Source organism: Triticum dicoccoides, chromosome 5B (genome assembly GCF_002162155.2).
Source record: "Triticum dicoccoides isolate Atlit2015 ecotype Zavitan chromosome 5B, WEW_v2.0, whole genome shotgun sequence".
Classification (NCBI taxonomy): Eukaryota; Viridiplantae; Streptophyta; class Magnoliopsida; order Poales; family Poaceae; genus Triticum; species Triticum dicoccoides.
In genome coordinates, this window is record NC_041389.1 from 407,573,968 (window position 1) to 407,597,879 (window position 23,912).

At 45.1% G+C, this 23,912-nt stretch overlaps 2 protein-coding genes across 2 annotated transcripts; one reads left to right on the plus strand and one right to left on the minus strand.

Moving 5' to 3' along the window:
- Positions 1-8,036: 8,036 nt before the first annotated feature.
- On the plus strand, positions 8,037-20,763 carry LOC119309610 (glutamate receptor 2.1-like). The gene is made up of 8 exons (XM_037585584.1): positions 8,037-8,295; positions 9,905-11,235; positions 11,847-12,150; positions 13,407-13,810; positions 15,350-15,695; positions 19,656-19,882; positions 20,229-20,361; positions 20,498-20,763. The coding sequence occupies exons 1-8, from the start codon at positions 8,037-8,039 to the stop codon at positions 20,761-20,763; spliced, it is 3,270 nt and encodes a 1,089-aa protein (XP_037441481.1).
- Positions 17,763-18,312, minus strand: LOC119305608 (low molecular mass early light-inducible protein HV90, chloroplastic-like). The gene has a single exon (XM_037582091.1). It carries the CDS (start codon positions 18,310-18,312, stop codon positions 17,794-17,796), a length of 519 nt encoding a protein of 172 aa, XP_037437988.1. The 3' UTR covers positions 17,763-17,793.
- Positions 20,764-23,912: the final 3,149 nt, after the last annotated feature.

The window sequence follows — 23,912 nt, forward strand, 5'->3', positions numbered from 1 at the left end:
AGCCATAGAAAATAAATGGATCTTTAAGAGGAAGACAGACGCGGATGGTAATGTGACCATCTATAAAGCTCGGCTTGTCGCTAAGGGTTATCGACAAGTTCAAGGGGTTGACTACGATGAGACTTTCTCACCGGTAGCGAAGCTGAAGTCCGTCCGAATCATGTTAGCAATTGCCGCATTCTATGATTACGAGATATGGCAAATGGACGTCAAAACGGCATTCCTTAATGGTTTCCTTAAGGAAGAATTGTATATGATGCAGCCGGAAGGTTTTGTCGATCCTAAGAATGCTGACAAAGTGTGCAAGCTCCAACGCTCGATTTATGGGCTGGTGCAAGCATCTCGGAGTTGGAACATTCGCTTTGATGAGATGATCAAAGCGTTTGGGTTTACACAGACTTATGGAGAAGCCTGCGTTTACAAGAAAGTGAGTGGGAGCTCTGTAGCATTTCTCATATTATACGTAGATGACATACTTTTGATGGGAAATGATATAGAACTCTTGGACAGCATCAAGGCCTACTTGAATAAAAGTTTTTCAATGAAGGACCTTGGAGAAGCTGCTTATATATTAGGCATCAAAATCTATAGAGATAGATCGAGACGCCTCATAGGTCTTTCACAAAGCACATACCTTGACAAGATATTGAAGAAGTTCAATATGGATCAATCCAAGAAGGGGTTCTTGCCTGTGTTGCAAGGTATGAAATTGAGGTCAGCTCAATGTCTGACCACGACAGAAGATATAGAAGAGATGAGCGTCATCCCCTATGCCTCAGCCATAGGTTCTATTATGTATTCCATGCTGTGTACCAGACCTGATGTAAACCTTGCCGTAAGTTTGGTAGGAAGGTACCAAAGTAATCCCGGCAAGGAACACTGGACAGCGGTCAAGAATATCCCGAAGTACCTGAAAAGGACTAAGGAAATGTTTCTCGTTTATGGAGGTGACGAAGAGCTCGTCGTAAAGGGTTACGTCGACGCTAGCTTCGACACAGATCTGGATGACTCTAAGTCACAAACCGGATACGTGTATATTTTGAATGGTGGGGCAGTAAGCTGGTGCAGTTGCAAGCAAAGCGTCGTGGCGGGATCTACATGTGAAGCGGAGTACATGGCAGCCTCGGAGGCAGCCCATGAAGCAATATGGGTGAAGGAGTTCATCACCGACCTAGGAGTCATACCCAATGCGTCGGGGCCGATCAAGCTCTTCTGTGACAACACTGGAGCTATTGCACTTGCCAAGGAGCCCAGGTTTCACAAGAAGACAAGGCACATCAAGCGTCGCTTCAACTCCATTCGTGAAAATGTTCAAGATGGAGACATAGAGATTTGTAAAGTACATACGGACTTGAATGTAGCAGATCCATTGACTAAACCTCTCCCTAGAGCAAAACATGATCAACACCAGAATTCCATGGGTGTTCGATTCATCACAATGTAACTAGATTATTGACTCTAGTGCAAGTGGGAGACTGTTGGAAATATGCCCTAGAGGCAATAATAAAAGCATTATTATTATATTTCCTTGTTCATGATAATTGTCTTTATTCATGCTATAATTGTGTTATCCGGAAATCGTAATACATGTGTGAATAACAGACATCAACATGTCCCTAGTGAGCCTCTAGTTGACTAGCTCGTTGATCAACAGATAGTCATGGTTTCCTGACTATGGACACTGGATGTCATTGATAACGAGATCACATCATTAGGAGAATGATGTGATGGACAAGACCCAATCCTAAACATAGCACAAGATCGTATAGTTCGTTTGCTAGAGTTTTGCAATGTCAAAGTATCTTTTCCTTAGACCATGAGATCGTGTAACTCCCGGATACCGTAGGAGTGCTTTGGGTATGCCAAACGTCACAACGTAACTGGGTGACTATAAAGGTAGACTACGGGTATCTTCGAAAGTGTCTGTTGGGTGACATGGATCAAGACTGGGATTTGTCACTCCGTATGACGGAGAGGTATCACTGGGCCCACTCGGTAATGCATCATCATAATGAGCTCAGAGTGACCAAGTGTCTGGTCACGGGATCATGCATTACGGTACGAGTAAAGTGACTTGCCGGTAACGAGATTGAACGAGGTATTGGGATACCGACGATCGAATCTCGGGCAAGTAACATATCGATAGACAAAGGGAATAGCGTACGGGGTTGATAGAATCCTCGACATCGTGGTTCATCCGATGAGATCATCGTGGAGCATGTGGGAGCCAACATGGGTATCCAGATCCCGCTGTTGGTTATTGACCGGAGAGTCGTCTCGGTCATGTCTGCTTGCCTCCCGAACCCGTAGGGTCTACACACTTAAGGTTCAGTTACGCTAGGGTTGTAGGGATATGTATATGCAGTAACCCGAATGTTGTTCGGAGTCCCGGATGAGATCCCGGACGTCACGAGGAGTTCCGTAATGGTCCGGAGGTAAAGATTTATATATGGGAAGTCCTGTTTCGGGCATCGGGACAAGTTTCGGGGTTATCGGTATTGTACCGGGACCACCGGAAGGGTCCCGGGGGTCCACCGGGTGGGTCCACCTGTCCCAGGGGGGCCACATGGGCTGTAGGGGGTGCGCCTTGGCCTAATGGGCCAAGGGAACCAGCCCCACATAGGCCCATGCGCCTAGGGTTTGAAGGGGGAAGAGTCCTAGGAGGGGAAGGCACCTCCTAGGTGCCTTGGGGGGGAGGGAAACCCCCTTTGGCCGCCGCACCCCCTAGGAGATTGGATCTCCTAGGGCCGGCCACCCCCCCTTGGCCCTCCTATATATAGTGGGGGAGAGGAGGGACTTCATACCTGAACGCCTTGGCCTTTGGTTGCCTCCTTCTCCCTCCCCAACACCTCCTCCACCTCCATAGTGCTTAGCGAAGCTCTGCCGGAGTACTGCAGCTCCATCAACACCACGCCGTCGTGCTGCTGCTGGTGCCATCTCCCTCAACCTCTCCTTCCTCCCTTGCTGGATCAAGAAGGAGGAGACGTGGCTGTTCCGTACGTGTGTTGAACGCAGAGGTGCTGTCCGTTCGGCGCTGGTCATCGGTGATTTGGATCACGTCGAGTACGACTACATCATCACCGTTCTTTTGAACGCTTCCGCTCGCGATCTACAAAGGTATGTAGATGCATCTAATCACTCGTTGCTAGATGAACTCCTAGATGATCTTGGTGAAACGAGTAGGAAAATTTTTGTTTTCTGCAACGTTCCCCAACAATACCTTGATAAGATTTTGAAGAAGTTCAAAATGGATCAGTCTAAGAAAGGGTTCTTGCCTGTATTGCAAGGTGTGAGATTGAGCTCGGCTCAATGCCCGACCACGGCAAAAGATAAAGAAGAGATGAGTGCCATCCCCTATGCCTCAGCCATAGGATCTATTATGTATGCCATGCTGTGTACCAGACCTGATGTAAACCTTGCCGTAAGTTTGGTAGGAAGGTACCAAAGTAATCCCGGCAAGGAACACTGGACAACGGTCAAGAATATCCTGAAGTACCTGAAAAGAACAAAGGACATGTTTCTCGTTTATGGAGGTGACGAAGAGCTCGTCGTAAAGGGTTACGTCGACGCTAGCTTCGACACAGATCTGGATGACTCTAAGTCACAAACCGGATACGTGTATATGTTGAATGGTGGGGCAGTAAGCTGGTGCAGCTGCAAGCAGAGCGTCGTGGCGGGATCTACATGTGAAGCGGAGTACATGGCAGCCTCGGAGGCAGCGCATGAAGCAATATGGGTGAAGGAGTTCATCACCGACCTAGGAGTCATACCCAATGTGTCGGGGCCGATCAAACTCTTCTGTGACAACACTGGAGCTATTGCCCTTGCCAAGGAGTCCAGGTTTCACAAGAAGACTAGGCACATCATGCGTCGTTTCAACTCCATCCGTGAAAATGTTCAAGATGGAGACATAGATATTTGCAAAGTACATACGGATCTGAATGTCGCAGATCCGTTGACTAAACCTCTTCCGCGAGCAAAACATGATCAACATCAGAACTCTATGGGTGTTTGATTCATCACAATGTAACGAGATTATTGACTCTTGTGCAAGTGGGAGACTGTTGGAAATATGCCCTAGAGGCAATAATAAAAGGATTATTATTATATTTCCTTGTTCATGATAATTGTCTTTTATTCATGCTATAATTGTATTATCCGGAAATCGTAATACACGTGTGAATACATAGACCACAATACGTCCCTAGTAAGCCTCTAGTTGACTAGCTCGTTGGTCAACAGATAGTCATGGTTTCCTGACTATGGACATTAGATGTTGTTGACAACGGGATCACATCATTAGGAGAATGATGTGATGGACAAGACCCAATCCTAAGCATAGCACAAGATCGTGTAGTTCGTTTTGCTAGAGCTTTTCCAATGTCAAGTATCTCTTCCTTAGACCACGAGATCGTGTAACTCCCGGATACCGTGGAAGTGCTTTGGGTGTACCAAACGTCACAACGTAACTGGGTGACTATAAAGGTGCACTACAGGTATCTCCGAAAGTGTCTGTTGGGTTGACACGGATCGAGACTGGGATTTGTCACTCCGTATAACGGAGAGGTATCACTGGGCCCACTCGGTAGTGCATCATCATAATGAGCTCAAAGTGACCAAGTGTCTGGTCACGGGATCATGCATTACGGTACGAGTAAAGTGACTTGCCGGTAACGAGACTGAACGAGGTATTGGGATACCGACGATCGAGTCTCGGGCAAGTAACATACCGTCTGACAAAGGGAATAGTATACGGGGTTGCTTGAATCCTCGACATCGTGGTTCATCCGATGAGATCATCGAGGAGTATGTGGGAGCCAACATGGGTATCCAGATCCCGCTGTTGGTTATTGACCGGAGAGCCGTCTCGGTCATGTCTGCATGTCTCCCGAACCCGTAGGGTCTACACACTTAAGGTTCGGTGATGCTAGGGTTGTATGAATATGAGTATGCAGCATAGCGAAAGTTGTTCGGAGTCCCGGATGAGATCCCGGACGTCACGAGGAGTTCCAGAATGGTCCGAAGGTAAAGAATTATATATAGGAAGTGATGTTTCGGCCATCGGGAAAGTTTCGGGGTCACCCGGTATTGTACCGGGACCACCAAAAGGGTCCCGGGGGTCCACCGGGTGGGGCCACCTATCCCGGAGGGCCCCGTGGGCTGAAGTGGGAGGGGAACCAGCCCCTAGTGGGCTGGTGCGCCCTCCCTTGGGCCCCCCTGCGCCTAGGGTTGGAAACCCTAGGTAGGGGGGGGGGCGCACCACTTGCCTTGGGGGGCACTCCACCCCCTGGCCGCTGCCCCCTTGGGAGATTGCATCTCCCAGGGCCGGCGCCCCCCTGGGGGCCTATATAAAGGAGGGCAGGGGGGAGGGCAGCCGGACCCTGTGCATTGGCGCCTCCCTCCCCCTGCTACACCTCGTCCTCCTCCCGTAGCAGCTTGGCGAAGCCCTGCCGCAGTTCTGCTGCATCCACCACCATGCCGTTATGCTGCTGGATCATCATCAACCTCTCCTTCCCCCTTGCTGGATCAAGGAGGAGACGTCATCCGCTCCGTACGTGTGTTAAACGCGGAGGTGTTGTCCATTCGACACTTGGTCATCGGTGATTTGGATCACGGCGAGTACGACTCCATCATCACCGTTCTCTCGAACGCTTCCGCACGCGATCTACAAGTGGTATGTAGATGCAATCTCTCTCCCATGACTCGTTGCTTAGATGAACTCATAGATGGATCTTGGTGAAACCGTAGGAAAAATTTTAATTTTCTGCAATGTTCCCCAACACTAAGGAATCTGTCCAACTCAATCCTCTTGGGTTTGCCATAGGGAATCCTCTATAACGCTAAGCTCCCTAGGATTAGAGGCCTCACAATCAATTGAGGTCTCCAATTGGGATTTGGTCACCCAATTTTGACCGGGTCAACAATTTCTTAAAACTCTCTCATCTAATATTTTATACAATACACTATGCTTTCTAATTTTTAAATCTTCACAATTAATTGAGGCTACAATTTAGAGTTGGTCACCCAATTTTGACCAGGTCAACAATTTCTCAAGGGTCTCTCTCATTTAATTATTTTAATTCTCCATGTTCCCTAATTTCAAAGCTCTTTTCATTCGATTGAGGTATTTAATTTTGGATTTGATTTACGATTTTGATCAGGCCAACGATTTTTCAAATCAATCAGTAGCAACCGGCCTATAAAAACATATCAACCCCTCGCAGACTCCCATAACCTAGAAAATAGTGCCACCATGTGATACTATAGCACGAATACAATACAACAACCATTGATGAAAAAATATCCTCACATAAATATGGGTTGATTAGCGGATAGCACAGAATCATACCGCGAAAGGCCCACCAAATAACCGCATTATAAATAAACATAGAACACACTCCATCGTCTCCCCCACCGGCCAAACTAAATATTCCATCAGTTTCAAAATATAAGGCTTATTAGTTTTTGGAAAGTCAAATTTCTTTAACTTTGACCAAGTTCAGAGCCAAAAATACCGACATCCACGGTATTAAACAAAAAAAAAAGAAAATTCATTCCATGATGAAGCTAATAACACTGATTTGATATTATGAATTTTGATATATTTCTCTATAAATTTGTTCAAACTTAAAGGTGTTAGACTTTTCAAAAAGTAATACATCATATATTTTGAAATAGAGTGAGTAAAAAATTTAAGAATCCCAACAAATTCAACAGCTCGGCAAAGCGCGCCCAACCCTTCTAGTTTCGTTGAATTACGCACAACCATCACTTCAAAAATACAGGGATGACACCACACAGTTAGTCATACTTTTCCACAATTTTTGCAACTTCACATATCATGGCACGAAAGGTGCCTGACTCTTAGTGCTGTTAGATGGTTTTCCAATATTTTCATCAAAAAACAATTTTCCTGTTGGCAATTGGCATCACTTGTAATAGGCTAATATGATTGTCATCGTGGAGCGCACTCATACAGTGATACAGGTACAACTCGTTGCATGTCCTGGTTCGTGTCTGACTTTGTTATCAAGTTGGTTTGGAAAATTACTGGTTTATACTCGACCAGTTGTGCTGAATTAGATCAAATTGAGAAGGCCAGCGACCCAGCAATGTAATAACAAACTGAAACTCATCCGACAGAAATTCAGCAAAATAAAATTTAGGAAGGCCACACCTGTCGTTCGTAACAGAACACAACACCTATGTTTTGGTAATTTACGTAGGTACAACAATTCTTTGGACAGCGAGACAACCCAACAGTCCATTTTCGCCTTTGAATAACCCGGCAAAATAATTCCACAAATTCCCTTTCTCATGTCAACACACGCATTCTGATGTAAGGAAATTCCATTGTCACATTCATCTAGTTTTGACATACTCCCTCCGTTTCAAAATAGATGACTCAACTTTATTCTAACGTTAGTACAAAGTTGAGTCATCTATGTTGAAACGGAGGGAGTACATAATAAAGGGGATTCTGGGCAACTTCCCAGCAATTGGAATCTAGATAAACAACAGGATGAAGGGGATTCTTGACAACTTCCCCGCAATTGGATTTTGGATAAACAACATAAATCGCGTCAACAAAATTCAGTTCCTTCCGGCAAACATTTGAAAACAATTGGATAACAGTGTTGTCGCTTTCAAGGGATATAGTGTTAGATTGAACGGAAGGAGCTACTGGTCACTTCGTAGTATTCAAGTACCTGTACAGCAAGGTGGTAACATGCAGAAACGGAGTACTCCACTACTGTATTATCGAGCCCATCAATGCAACATGTCCTCAACTACGCATTCGTATTTAAATTGCTTGGCCGTGCTACATCATTTGACCTTTGGAAACTACAACTGAAATGGGGTAGAATCATTCCCTCCACACTAAGATATGCATGGCTCAAGGTATCGAAATTTAGCCACCGATGCCGTTACCCTAAAGTTTTAGCTTGAATGCGTCAAAGAAACCAACTATATATGAACCTCGGCGGTCTCAGATTCTGGGCACAAAATACTTCGCAAACCTTGCAGCACTGTCAATGGAGAGAGCATCTCAAATCACCTTCTTCTTGTTGCTCATCATCCATTTCGGCGTAGCTCAAAATGCTACCACAAGTGGTGCAGATGAGTTCCCTGTCGGAGTGATCCTCGACCTGGATTCGTTGGGGGGCAGGATGTCACGGACCAGCATTTCGATGGCCCTGGAAGACTTCTATGCAGTCCACAGAAACTACACCCCGAAGCTAGTTCTCCACATCAGGGACTCCAAAAGTAACAATGTCCAAGCTGCATCAGCAGGTAAAAGTTCTGCCGTCTGTCATGAAAAACCTTTTTCCTACTCCCTCCGTTGCTACATATGCTTCAGAATACAACTTTTTTTTACCCTGTCTTCAAAGTACAACTTATATAACCGACTTTCATCAATCAAGTTAGTATAAGCTACAAAAGTGAAATATTATGAACACAGTTTCGGTGAAAAATAACATAGTTATCCTCCAACGTGCCACCACTACTAATGGACAAAGTTGGGAGAGTTTAATAGTAACATTTATCAAAGGATTTAACGGATTTTACTTTGGAACGAGTGTTTTTGGCTATATCTTAACTTTCCATGTGCTTCATAATACTTCTGTTTAACAATAGACATCCAACTAACAAATGTCCATGAACAGAACAGTTGTAAATCAAATAAATAGGTACTAACAAGGCTAATTTATGTACTTTAAGCATATATCTCTCGCTAAAGTTCAGAAACATACAAAACTACTAAACTCTTACTAAGTTACTATTACCAATAAATATTTACAACACTTTTTTGCAAGGAAATGTTATGAGTTTTACTCTCATAAAGGTTAGTGCATACACATTTAATAACCCAATTATGTGTAGCTTAGCTTACCCTTGATGAGTTTGCTAGTCTGAGAAACCTTAACAACAAAATGATAACTGCCAGTTCCTACCCGGTTGTAATCTGGTTAGCCACCTGATTGTTGTGAAGTAACTGGGTTCAAAATTCAATACCCAGAGATTATAGATTTACTCATGTTTTCAGATGTATGGTCATCTGTAATTTGTGAAATTTAATCGTATGACATATTCACTACGTAAACTTTCGACAATGGATAGCTATCTTTGCTGGGCAAATGCTTCAGCGTGCTTTTTATGATAAGGTTCTGTGAACCCAGTTACTTGACCAGAGCCATGGTGTTGATCCCTTCGTATCTGAACTGTTCTCTCCGTACTAACAGAGTAACAGAGAGACTAATCAACCATCTCTATTCACAAAAAATCAGAATATAGCAGGTGGACTTAGAAATCAGAATGGAGTTATTAGCAGTCATCTTTCTACTTGATGACCCTTTTTTCTCAATGGAAATATTAAGTTCACTTACAATTAAAAAATACACCAAAATACCTTCAAACAATCCTCCAGATGGATCAAGGAAATATCCCTATGATAGCATGACCTGAAATGTAAAAGGGGAATCGAGCATTGCTTAGAACTGTTATTGTAGTCAAAGAGTGCGAAATATACTCCATAAAAGGTTTCTAAAAGTTTTGTCATGAAATCTAAGGCAAAATAAACAAATTTCAAACCAAGCAACTCAAGCAAATAGAGCAAACTGTAATAATTCATTATATAACAATAAGGTTCGTTACATTCATCCAAAGATAGTAGTGGGTTCAAATTTGTAGCTTCATCTGTGAATCTGTAATAATTTGCAATCCTGTTCTGCACAAGTGTAAGTTTGCTAGGACAGTAGAAATACACGCTATAGAGTGCTATGAATGAACATATATTGAGTAAATACTGTATGTCATTTCTTTACTCTTTGATCCTGAATTTACAAAGCTTCAGGCAGCACAAATGTGCATTCGACTAAAATTTGATTATGCAACTTTACAGCCCTCGACCTGCTAGAGAATTACAGCGTCCAAGTTATCATAGGTCCTCAAACATCTTCACAAGCAGCATTTGTATCGGATCTCGGGAATAAAAGTCAGGTCCCTGTGATCTCCTTCACAGCAACAAGCCCATCTCTTTACTCTGGCAGTCTTCCATATTTTGTTCGTGCAACACTGAGTGACTCTACACAAGTGAATAGCATTGCCTCCCTAATCAAGGCCTATGGGTGGAGACAGGTGGTGCCAATTTATGAAGAAACTGACTATGGTAGAGGTGTCATACCATATCTCATTGACGCCCTCCAAGAAATTGATGTCCATGTTCCCTACCGGAGTGTGATCCCCCTGTCAGCAACTACTGAACAAATTACCAAAGAACTCTATAAGTTATTGACAATGCAAACAAGGGTCTTCTTGGTGCATATGTCACCTGATCTGGCTTCGATCCTCTTCACAATGGCAAAAGAGGTTGGTATGATGAAGAAAGGATTTGTATGGATCATGACAGATGGGCTAACCAATGTCATAGACTCCACGAACCCTTCTGTTATGGAAGCAATGAATGGTGTTTTAGGAGTAAAGTTTTATACTCCTAAATCAGCAGAACTGGATAACTACACCATACGCTGGAACAGGAGATTACAGATTGATAACCCAAATGATCCACCACTGAAACTAAGCATATTTGAACTCTGGGGCTATGATACTATATGGGCGGTAGCGCAAGCAGTTGAAAAGCTTGGTATTAAGAACAAAACATCATTTCAAAAACCAGCAGTTGCAAGAAACATGACAAGCATGGGAACTTCTGTTTATGGCCCGGATCTCCTAAAGACCATCTTGCAATACAAATTTAGAGGTTTGAGTGGTCATTTTGACCTTTCAGGTAGGCAGCTGCAAGCTTCTACATTTCAGATAATAAATGTAGTTGATAAAGGGTGGAAAGAAATTGGGTTTTGGACTGCAGAAAATGGAATTTCCCGGCGACTATATCACGGAGAATCAACGACACGGCATTCAGGCTTAGCTTCTGACCTAAACCCGGTAATTTGGCCAGGAAAATCAACAGAGATACCCAAAGGGTGGGAAGCTCCTGTGAATGGGAAGAAGCTTCGAGTAGGAGTGCACACAAGTGTATACCCACAATTTATGACAAGTGGAAAAGATCCTATTACTGGGGCCACTACAGCAAGTGGCCTTTCCATTGATGTATTCGAAGAGGCAATTAAAAGACTTCCCTATGCACTGCCCTATGAGTATGTAGCATTTGGCACTACGAATGACACAAGCAGTGGAGGTTATGATGATTTTGTTTACCAAGTTTACCTTAAGGTAATAGCTGCATCAGGGCTTCAACTTCTGGCATCAAATTTGCAAGCAGTAGATTTTATATGCATGCCATGATCTAAGAGCTCCCATATTTATTTATTACTTTTAGTTTAGTGCAACCATGTACTCCCTCCGTCCGGAAAAGCTTGTCTCTCAAATGAATGTATCTAGCACCAAGTTAGTGCTAGATACATCCATTTGAAAAGCAAGCTTGGGACAAGCTTTTTCGGACGGAGGAATAAAAGAAATGGCAAACAACCCACTCAAATAAATTGCAATTGAGAGGAGATGTTAAGCAGGGGCATATTTCTCTGTTATATATTGTGTACAACCACCATATCATGCTTAACTAGTGGTCTGGTAACTGTTCTTGTAATCACTATGTTATTGTAGCAAAAATTGCATTAACATGACATCTGTTGCTTGCAACTCATAAGGTAAAGTACTATATCAGAGGAATATACAAATCATCTTTACATGATAAGAGACATGGCATAATTAGGCTCTTCTTAGTTTACTTATTCATGTCCTTATGACATAGTTTCAGCTTTCATAATAAAGATTAAGCGATCATTGTGCTGGTAAGTGAAGCAAATCTGTTTGATGCCTTGCAGAAATATGATGTAGCCATTGGGGACATAACAATCTCACATAACAGAACTTCCTACGTCGACTTCACTCTACCATACACAGAATCAGGAGTGGCAATGGTTGTTCCAGCCAAGAGCAGCAGAACTAACAACATATGGATTTTCGTTGAGCCATTATCACGTGACCTGTGGCTCGGAAGCATCATATTACTATTCTACACATGGGTTGTTCTCTGGCTAATGGAGTTCCTGGAAAACAGCACAAATATTGCTGGACAAGTCCCCAAACAGCTCGGGATTATGACTTTCTTTTCCCTATTTGGAGACAGTGAGTGCATTTATCAAGACACTTCTATTCCTTAGAAGAAAAAGTACTTTTGCATAACATATGACATGATCAAACTGCATGAAGAAACATTATTTCAATCTTGGTGCAACTAACAAAGCTACAATATTGTACTCCCTCCGTTCCTAAATATTTGTCTTTTAGAGGTTTCAAATGGACTACCACATACAGATGTATATAGACATATTTTAGAGTGTAGATTCACTCATTTTGCTCCGTATGTAGTCATTTGTTGAAATCTCTAGAAAGACAAATATTTAGGAACGGAGGGAGTAGAAAATAGACATGCATCTAGTTGCATCCATGCCTTAGATGAGTATACAACCAATGTAGGAAACAAACCTTGGGTCTATGCTCAACAATCTGACATATTCATTCCAGAACGTGAATGTGTAGATAGAGCTTATAGAATTAGATGCTCCTGCTGTTGGATAGGCCCGGGGTGTATGAAACAAAGCTCAAGTGGCCGGGTTACTTTGTAAGTCATTTCAGTATCTTATATATACCGCAATAGTTTCTGCCATAGAAACGGTGCCATATTACCAACAATTGGCACCACCATAGCTTAGCGGTGTAGAACCTTGCCTCTGGCTGATGATCCAAGTTCGATTCTCAACCATATGTTCAGGATTTGCAGCGATGATTGTCCAGGATGATAGATCCATGGGATCGAGTAGGGTAGGATTTCTGGTAAACCTACCTTCTCCAGCGGTTGATGAACTCGAGCCGGAGGCCATCATGGAGAGGGCGATGGTGGCGATGGCAGAGAGAGGTGAGGTGGATACGGTGGCGGAGCTTCCCATCGCTTCAGTGCCTGATAGAGTTAGGAGTGGGGAACAGTGGCGGTGACGAACCTCGTACCCTGTGCCCTGGTCCCCACCTCCTCTTTATAGCACTGCGCGACAGGGGCCCACCAGCCTTGCTTGGGTTGGACGCCCCCGATCAGGGCGTGGGTCAAGGGCCCAATGAGCCGTTGGGCCCATTGGAGGAGAGATCAATCTAACACAGGATTCTCGTTTCAAAAAATGATTGTCCAGGATTTGAACCTTGTTCTGTAGGTTGTGAGCCATAAGATAACTACACTAGAAAATAATTCCCACTGTTGGAAAAACTTAATAAGCACAATATGCAGAAAATTAAGTTGCATGACTTTCATCTATATTATGTAGTTATGTGGTTCCTCAATTTTCGTTCCATATGACTGAAAAACTAATTGAACTCCATATCAAAAATTTCAGAGAACGGAGTGGAAAGTTTACGATCTCGGATAGTTTTGATTGTATGGGTGTTTTTCTTCCTTGTACTGTCAGCAAGCTACACCGCAAATTTGGCAACAATGCTTACCATAAGACAGCTAAATCCAACTATAACTGATATCCATGACCTCCGTAAAAGTGGGGACTATGTAGGATGCACTAGTGGTTCCTATGTCGAGAGTCTACTGGAACAACTCAATTTCGACAGATTGAAGATCAAGACCTATAGTACCTACGATGGATTTTACAGTGCACTCTCGAAGGGAAGCAAAAGTGGGGGAATTGCTGCGTTCATTCATGAAGTCCCATACATCAGACTGTTTCTTGCAAAGAACTGCAAAGGGTACACTATGGTTCCGTTTTATAAGGCAGCAGGTTTTGGATATGTAAGTAACATAACTCTGGAGATAACAGTTATTCAATTTGTTTAAAATATGTATAGATTAGAGACATGCATGTACATCTCGTCGCTGCTAGTTTTATTTAAGATGGGACCATTGCTGGCTTTGCATACCTAATTCTCTAACTGAATGAACGGAGGGCAAACGATATTGAACAAATGTTCACATAACGAACATACGTACTTTTGTGAACATTTGATGTTTAATGATAAAATGGCCATTAATCACTATTTCGTAACTCCTTAACATTAAATCAGCAAAGTTGTTCTACTAGCCTAGGACTTCTTTTTGTTTCTGCCACTCTAGCTTTGGACCCTTTTGCTTATGCCACTCTTAAAATTGACATTTCAGTTTTTACCATTCTAGCTTTTGACAATGCATCACAATTGCCACACTATTACACCTCTGTAAGTTAAACGTTTCTTTTGGCCAGAGAAAAACATATCAGCATATGTAAAAATGGCATAAGTTACCCCTAACCCAGACACACACACCTCTCAAAAAAGAAAGAAGAAAACATATGCACACACGCAGGCATAGCTGGCTTCACAGGTGGCATATCCTGAAAAATCAACTTCAACATTGAAATTTGATAATGATTTATGCCACCACAGGTGATATTCCCTAAGAGGATGGTATCACTACTTGTTAATGGGAAAATATGTGCTTCTATGGGTAGTACAGAATTCCGCAAAGTCGCACCTGTGCATTGAGAAAAACTGACAGTAAATTGTGTGTGTGGGCGCGCACGCGCAGGGGGGTGGGGGTTGGGGGTATATAATATTTTGGGTATGTCCGAAAATATTTAAAAGGAGGAGCTTCCTTGAACCTACGTGAGTACATATTAACCTTTTGCTGAAAGAGGACTTTCCAACATCTGGCAGAAAGTTTCGTCTTCAAAATATTTAAATCATGTAAATTCAGATTACAACATGTTAATCCATGTGTATACACACTAGCAAAATTGTGCAAACATATGACCACATGTATTCATGATTACAACATGTTAATGTTTAATATAGTGGCGTATGTATTCTAACATGCTGTACATCTATTATTTTCTTTTGAAGGGCACAAGTACTCAATTCTAGATTGTACGCAACTCACCCATACAAGCGAAAAAAATCTTTTTTATCTCATAAATATATAAATAAATTATGCATGTTCAATTACACACCATGAATGGGTGCTAAGTAGTTAGGCTCAGTGCTATTGTTTCTTAGTTCTTCCCGAGTCAATATGTGCTGCCACATACGTTCATATACATAAACCTGAATGAGCTCTTAAAACTTAGGCCAAGAGCAATTAGGATTTCTTAGCTCTTACCAAGTAATATGTGCTGACGCGTAAGTTCATTTATGCATACCAGAGTGACTATCTAAAACACTTATGCCAACAACAATCTGCACTTCTTTGCTACCACATGGGCTCAATTTGATCTTCCTTCAGGAATCACCGTAGCAGGATATGAAGTGCTCTAGAGCTATGCATATAAGCTAATAGAACACTAAATTTCTTTAACAGGCATTTCCAAAAGGATCTCCTCTAGTTGGGGACATCTCAAAGGCAATCCTGGGCATAATAGGAGGAGACACTATCAATCGAATTGAGAAGAAATGGATCGGAATAGGATATGAAAACAACTGCAACAATGCGGGACGTGCACCTGATCCAGACAAACTCACATTTGGCAGTTTTTTTGGACTTTTCATACTTAGTGGAGCTGTCTCGACTTCTTGTCTTCTGATAGCTCTGATGACTAAATTTTATCACCGAAATAGAGATCAGGCAGAAGGAAATCAAGGAGGTAATGACGCTGGACAAGAGATACAAAATATGGATCCACAAATAAATTACCCTAGGCCCAATGGTATAGATCCACAAATAAATTACCCTAGGCCCAATGGTTCACCTGTCAGGGGTCGAAGAACTCGTAGCGCATGAGTGACACCTGTTTCAAGTTCAAGTCATTTCTAGCTTATCCTGGGCATCCAGTTTGTCAACACTGGTCCCAGTCCGGTCATTGTCCGTATTAATTTCCACGTGTATATATTGTTTAAGCACAGCATACCTATTCAAACCTGGTTGAATTGAACCATTTATTCAAGTGTTTGCTACATTCTTTTTATCATGAACTTCAGTCCCATACAGCTTGTCACATGTTGGCTCCTCGGATGGTTTAGGGATTTAGGGGTTGCCGCAGGTGCGGGCATTGTTCCACAGCAAAAACAGACATATTTTCGAGTGTATCCATGAATCGACATTCTAACAAACACCTGGCATGCATTGGGACATCTGGTTTTGGCTTACTTCAGCTACACTCATGTTTCGCGCAGAGTTGGTATTTTCGAAATTGGTATTCTTCGCCATGTACTAGCATGTAGAACATCCTTGGGAAAACATACCCCAAAATTAGAAAGAGAATTCTTGGGTTTTGCGGGGGCTGGACCAAGAGTTCCGGGATTTGCAGAACTGAGCAGGCTCGTACCTGCACGGGCGCGGCACGGCGCGAGCTCCAGTAACAGCCGGCTGAATCCTTCTGTAGTACTCCCTCCGTTTCTTTTTACTCCGCATATAAGATTTGGTCAAAGTCAAACTACACAAAGTTTGACCAAATTTATATTAAAAAATATGAACATCTACAATATTAAAACTATATAGTATGAAAATACATTTTGTGGTGCATCTGATAATATTGATTTCATATTGTCAATGTTTATATTTTTTAATATAAAGTTAGTGAAACTTTACAAAGCTTGACTTTGACCAAACCTAATATGCAGACTAAAAAGAAACGGAGGGAGTACGTCGAAAGGGTGGCTGGGTGGTGGAGCAGAGCCCAGCCGGAGAGTCGCTGCGATGTCGGCGGCGCAGGCGACCTCCACGCCCGCCACTCGCGGAGCGCGCGCGAAAAGAAAAAAAATATGAGATGCGGACACCTTGCGCGCGCCATCTGGGACACGGGCCTTGAGCAACTCCAACACGCAGACTATTTGCTGGACTATTTGCTCCTGTTAGTTTGGTCCAAACGAATATAAAAATCGGTCCAAGACGGTCACCTAAAGTGACGTGCATCTATTTTTTATCCGTCGCGCGATCATCTCAATCCAAATTTGAATCGTCGGTACGCGCAATGCCTGCCTACTCCTTCCCTTAGTCCACCAGTCGGTGGCATAACCACCCCCATTTTTTTCTCCTTCCCAAAAAAACTCGCTCGGTACGAACGACGTGTCGATCCTCAACGCCACCTCCGGCCTACTTCCACTAAAGGCAAGCCCACGCAGCCCACAAGACGGCGGTGCCGACCAAGAAGAAGTCGTTGACAGACGAGCAGCGGGCCGCGCAGTCGGCCAAAAGGAAGAAGGGCCAGAGGCACGCGCAGGAATGCAAGCTTGAAGCCGCGTCCGCCGCCGCCGCACCACAGCAAGAGGAAAACATTGCTAGAGTTGATGCGGCAACGAGGGAGGCCTTGCTCTACCTAGGGTTAAGCCCAGGCTAGCACGGGCTCATCGTCGCCGCCGCTGCCGTCGCATAGCAAGAGGAAAACATTGCCAAAGTCGCTGCGGCAACTAGGAAGGCCCTGCTCTACCTAGGGTTAAACACAGGCCAGCACGGGCTAATCGACCTTTCCTCATGTGCCACTGCCCCGGCTTTCATCCCTACTCGCAAGCCTCCCGTTTCTTTGTGGAGTAATATGGATCGGAGGGAGTATTATGTTAATCATGTTTTATCTACTCTTATTCCGGATTAAACTTTATCAAAAATTCCTCAAACATTCGACAGTAGAAAGAAATTTATGTCAACATATAGAGTAATAGAAATAATTAAGAAGATTTCGAGTGAGAAAAAAATGAACCATCTTTAATTAATATATACTGCAAAGAATACGAGGATGATCAATTCTCGTCATCTACATGTCCTACTAGCTAAATACAGGTTGTGTTATCTGGTCGACAACAAAGCTAGTTTTACACGTTGATGAAAGGTGCGCCCGTGATGATCTCGGTGGCCGCCAGAGCGACGAGTCCGAGCATGGCGAAGCGGCCGTTCCAGAGCTCCGCGTTGGCGTTCATGATGGCGCCGGCTCTGCTCTCGGCGCTCTCGCCCTGGAGCAGCGGCACCAGCGAAGCCACGGACAGCACCGCCACGGAGTAGGCGAACCACGCCTGCCCGGTGCCACTGCCGAGCTGCGAGAGGAGCCCGTCGCCGCGCCCTGCCTCCACCGCAAGCGCCGTCACGAAGCCTACCATGGCAAGGCGGCCGTTGATGCGCTCCGGCGCAGGGCCATCGAAGGCCATCGCGTCCCAGATCGAGGTGCTCGCCTTGGGTTTGTTTGGCGGTGGTGTGCTCGGGCCGTCGGTCTGTGCCCTGACAACGAGGGCGTGTCGGGCCAGCGCTGGCAGAGACCGGGCCCCGAAGCGGCCGGCCGAGCCGCACGGCAGGACGGCGGCACCGGCGAAGGAGCTCATGGCCATCATGGTCGCCATTAATCGGCCGTGGACGGAAGGTGAGCTAGTGGGAAGAAGGAAGCTACAGAAGAAGGTGGGCGAAAGGACAGAAGGAAGCTACAGAAGGCAAAGAATCAGCTACTTGCTGTTGTGTCGCGGAGTGTTTGATGATGTATTGTTCCGAGAGAATGGGCACAATTTATAGGCCGTGCTCCGCGAGGGCCAACCCGTGACGAGCTGCGCGCGGTGGCCGCCGAGATGCCCACGTCGCGAGCAGCACCCGGCCGTGGAATGAATATAGCGGAAGTACAACGGACTTCAATTGAGAGGAGTTCAATCTGGAGTCGCATGACCTGCACGAGCTTGATTCGCCCTTCATTGAGGAGGAAGTCCTCTAGGCAATAAATAGCATGCCTGGCGACAAGGCCCCAGGGCCGGATGGTTTCATCGGCCTGTTCTTCAAAAAGTGTTGGGCCATCGTCAAGCTCGACCTCATGGCGGTGATCCAGCGCCTCGACTTCCTACACACAACAAACCTCCACTGGCTCAACTCTGCGAATATTGTGTTGCTTCCCAAGAAGGATGGGGCGGAGAGCATCGTTGACTTCAGGCCTATTAGTCTCATTCATGCGGCGTCAAGCTCATCGCCAAAGTGCTCTCTAGTAGCCTTGGACCGTACATGTCCGCCCTCATCTCCAACGCCCAAAGTGCCTTCATCAAAACGCGGAGTATCCATGACAACTTCATGTCTGTTAGGAACCTTGCTCGTCGCCTGCACAAGAGCAAGACCCCTTCTCTCCTGTTCAAGCTGGATATTCGCAAGGCCTTTGACTCCGTCAAGTGGGAGTATTTGCTTGACCTCCTGCGGAGGCGTGGCTTCCCTAGCAAATTTCGGAAGTGGATTGCGGCTCTCCTTTGTTCCTCATCTTCGAGGGTTCTCTTGAATGGGGTAGCCGGCTCTCCCATCAAGCATGGCCAAGGGCTTCGGCAGGGGGACCCCATCTCTCCTCTCCTTTTTGTCATTGCCATCGACCCTTTTGAAGCAAATCCTCGACACGGCAACTAGGAAAGGCCTTCTGCACAAGATCCGTGGGAGAGGGGTCATCGGGGTACCTCTCTTTACGCGGACGATGCGGCTGTGTTTGTTGCGCCCATCAAAAAAGATGTGGACAACCTGGCGGCCATTCTGAGGGGATTCGGGGACGTCATCGGTCTGTGCACTAACTTCCATAAGAGCTCAACGGTGCCCATTAGATGTGGCAACCTCGACTTGGACCGCATAACCCATGGGCTGCCGGCTGTTAGGGTTGCCTTTCCGCTCCGTTATTTGGGGCTACCGCTGTCGATTTGGAGGCTGAAGCTTGCTGATCTTCAATTCTTAGTGGATAAAGTGGCGAGTAGATTGACAACATATGAGGGCCAAAACATCACCACCATTGGACGCGCGGCGCTCGTCAAGTCGGTTCTCGCTTCCCAAGTCATCTACTTCATCACGCCGCTTGTCATACAAACCACCATCCTGCAAAACATTGACAAACTCGAGCGGGCATTCCTTTGGTCGGGATCAGATAAGACAACTGGGGCAAAGTGCAAGGTCAATTGGGACACTGTCAGTAGGCCGCTTGACTATGGTGGGCTTGGGGTCCTAAACACCTTCAAGTTCGCGCGGGCCTTGCGTCTGCGGTGGCCCTGGTATGAGTGGAAGGAGCCCACAAAGCTGTGGGTTGGAGGTGGGAACCCGTGTGATGAGGATGACCTAAATTTTTTCTACGCATGTACCACCATCACGGTTGGCAATGGTGCGCGGACACTTTTTTGGGACTCTCCTTGGCTTCTGGGTCGCAAGCCCAGAGACATCGCTCCGCTCATTTATGAGGCTTCCTCGCGGAAGCGCTGGAAGGTGCGGGAGGCCCTCAAGGAGAGCGCGTGGATTCTCAGAATCAGGCCACCTACAGCGGCCTTCGTTGAGCATGTTTCACAATTCTTCACCCTATGGACACTGCTCCAAGAGGTCCACCTTGATGAGCTTGCCGACGATGACATCCTTTGGAAGCACACGGCTTCCGGGGACTACTCCGCGGCCTCCGCGTACAGGGCGCAGTTTTTGGGCTTGGTCCTCTCCCCCGTGAATCAAATGGTTTGGAAGGTTTGGGCCCCTCCGAAAGTCAAGTTCTTTGCTTGGCTCGCGCTTCAAGATAGGATCTGAACTGCAGACATATTGCAGAGGCGAGGCTGGCCAAACTGTGGCCCTTGTCCCTTGTGCAGAGGGGTGCAGGAATGCGGTCCCCATCTATTCTTCAGACGCCGCTTTACCTTCAGGCTCTGAAACATGGTGATTTAGAAGCTCTGCATCCACGACGTGGACACGTCCGCATGGCACTTGTACGACTCCATCAAGGAATGGTGGGCGAGTTTGAGCGCCGCGGGCACCGCCAACCGAAAAGCGAAGGCTTCGATAACCATGCTGGTTTCATGGGTGATCTGGAATGAGCGTAATGCAAGGGTGTTTAGACACAAGAGTGCCCCTCCGCATGTCTTGCTAAACAATGTGATCGAAGAGTCCAACCTTTGGGTTAAAGTCGGGGCGAAAAATTTAGGGTCTTTCTTATTGCGAGAGTAATTGTCATGCCGTTTCTTGGCACTGTATTGTAATAAACTCTTTCTCCTCCTCATTTAATATATGAGGTAAATCTTTTGCCTCCGTTTAAAAAAAATAAAAAAAATCCTCTACGTGGAGCGAGGCAGCGAGTACGCGGACGTGGAGGCCAACCTGCGGAGGACAGAAGCATCCGAGGACAGAAGCTTGTGTCGACGCTCAGCACTATGTGATGTGATTCGGCTTTTGTTTCTAGCTCAGGCTAACCAAAAGCACGAGACTTGTGTGCATACGCGAAGCCTTGCAGGCAGGAAGACAACATGTTTTTTTTTGTGGGTGTATAAACTCTATTCTTGCCGGTAAAGTATTGATCCCTGAAGCATTTTCTGGTCTGAAGGTGTTGAAGACCATGCACCGTTCCACCGGTGCCTATCCTTTGCCACGATCAAACACCTCAATCGCCGCTACCACGAGTCTTTTGGATTCTCGTCGGAGAACCACTATCGATTTTCCCTTTTGGACACCAGCCCAATCATCAATGTAACAACATATCAAGTGAATCTCCCGCGGGAACTCCCTCACAGAAGCATATTTTGTTGTGTGTCTTCCAAATGTCCCATGTCAACGAAGCCACTCCAAACGTTGTCATTCTCCAACAGAATCCATTCCAATCTCGGCCTCGTGTCGCTCCCACAAGCGACCCGGGCTCCAACCCTAGCGCCACCGCCCCTCCTCTTCCCTCTCCTTCCTCCTCCTTGCGTCGCTGGCGAGCGCCAGTGGACAAAGCCTGCGTGGCTGCGATGTCGGCGGGGCGTCTCCTTTCGCATGTGTGTCTTTCCGGGTCACAGGGCCTCAAGCACGTGGGAGCGCGGTCCTTATCTGGTGGCCAACGACGACGCGGCAGCTAGGCTCACGTATGTGGACACAACAATGATGCAGTGGATGGGTGGACAGGCTTGCACAGGGACGCGATCAAGTTGCGGCCGTTGCTCTTGGCCTTGGCGGGCACATTGTTCCCCTCCTAGGAGGCGTGCAACAGCGGGCAACGTTGTGTAGGACTGGCTCTCGCGGCTTGGAGCGCATCTGGCGTGGTGCTGGGGTGGCGGTTCCTTGTTGCACAGGAGGGGCCTGTCCGCGCTGGTTCGTGCCTCCAAGTGCTCTCCTGGCATGTGATTCGATCGTGGTGTCGGTCTGAGTTGAGCTCCCTTGCGCGGTTGTGCCATTGGCGGACCAGCGTCGTTGGCCATGGGCATTGCGACAAGCTTGCCTAGGCCAAGGCCAAGGCTTGCTCGGCGGTGGTTGTCGACAGCCATTGGGTTGTGTCCCCCATCCACCAGGACTAGCTGCTTCATTGTTTTATCTTGGAACTTTTCTATGCTCACCATACATCATCACATGTTCCAAGCCACAATTGGGCATTTTTGGGGTCCGGTTGCTATATTTATATCCTTTAGTGCACTTTCAGGTATTAGGTGAATATAATTCAACTTTGAATTGTAAGTGCATGAAAAAGTTGACAAAATTGGATTGAAAAATACTATTTGTATTCTTTAGTTTGTGCGTAGCCTTTACTCAAGAAAATAAAATGAATTCAAACATCTGGGTGCCAAGACTCACCCCGGGTAAGGAGCTTATCAATTTTTAATTTATAGAAAAAGCCAAATAATTGTAAAATACATGAAATCTGACATGGTATCATCACATAACATCAATATGCCAAGGTAAAAATTTGAGAAGGTTTTGCAGAATTTATGACATATACTGCTTGGAAATCGGACCAGCTTGGAGAAAGAATTTAAGTTTCAAGAGAGAATGGGTCAGATTTGAAGGTGAAGTGTCGGTTGATTCATTGTTTGACCTTAAAAAAACATTCTCAACATACACCATCACATGTTTCATTTCAGAATTCAATAGCTTATTAAGGTTCGTTTGTTATATTTGATTCATTTAGTGCATTTCTAGGTATTTAGTGCATATAATTCAAATTTGAACTATATGTATGTAAATTTTTTGGCAAAATTGGGTTGAAGAATCCTACTGATGTTCTTCAGTCTATGTTTATTGCTTATCCAAGAAAATAAGAGGAATTCCAAACATCAGGTGCAAAGACCTGACCACCAACATGGAGCTTATTGTCTTTTTTAGTCCTAAAAAATGCAAAACAAAGTATGAAAATATGAAATTTGGCATGATGTCATTATATTATCCATAGAGGCTGTGGTGAAAATTTAAGAAGGTTTCGCAGCAGTTGTGGCATACTTAGAAATCCAAATATTTTCGAGGGAGAATCGTGATTTCAAGAGAGGATGGGTTAGGTTGAAATGTGAAGTGTCAGTTTCTTCATCGGTTGGCCTTGGAATCTTTCCACACTGAAGATAAACAATTACATGTTCCATGTCAAAGTTTGACCTTCTTTGAGGTTCGTCTGCTAAAGTGAATTTCTAGGCATTTAGTTAATACAATTAAAAATTAAACTGTTAGAGTTGTGTCAAATATTGTGTACAAGGTAGGTTACAGTTGGACTATGAGTTGTATTGTGTTTACATAGGATGTGGTGTCGTGTTCTAGTAGGACACTTGTATCCTAGGCCTCTCATATATAGCGGGGGTAGACACACGATGTAGTCTATGCCAACATAATACACCAGAACGCAGGGGAAGCCGGCGGCATGTGCCGGTGTCCAGGGCGACCAGGTGCGATATTATAGCGGTGTCACGGGGAGGAGCGCCCGTAGTCAGGTCCAGTGGATGTATCCATATCGGTGAACCACGTTAACAAATTTCGGTGTCGTGCTTGTGTGATTGCTTGGTCTTCGAATGATCAACGAAGTGCATCAGATTTATTCTAACAAGTGGTATCAAAGCACATGAAGCTCATTGATTTTTTACTCTAGATGGTCTTTAGTATATGTTTAAGCTAACATGGAGCTCGTTGATATTTTGAGAACCGGATTATTTTTTAATAATTCTATAAAATACAAACCAAGTGCAAAATTGCATTATAAAATTCAATAGTGGGCATCACCGTCAAAGAAGATCTAGAA

What these genes read in the sequence shown, in the direction of transcription:
- LOC119305608 (XM_037582091.1), bottom strand. Translation starts at nt 18,312, where the DNA reads ATGGCGACCATGATGGCCATGAGCTCCTTCGCCGGTGCCGCCGTCCTG.
- LOC119309610 (XM_037585584.1), top strand. Translation starts at nt 8,037, where the DNA reads ATGGAGAGAGCATCTCAAATCACCTTCTTCTTGTTGCTCATCATCCAT. An exon ending in CTTTTCCCTATTTGGAGACA is followed by an intron (nt 12,151 to 13,406) that starts GTGAGTGCATTT and finishes CAAAAATTTCAG; the next exon opens with AGAACGGAGTGGAAAGTTTA. An exon ending in GCAAGGTCAATTGGGACACT is followed by an intron (nt 19,883 to 20,228) that starts GTCAGTAGGCCG and finishes GGCCACCTACAG; the next exon opens with CGGCCTTCGTTGAGCATGTT.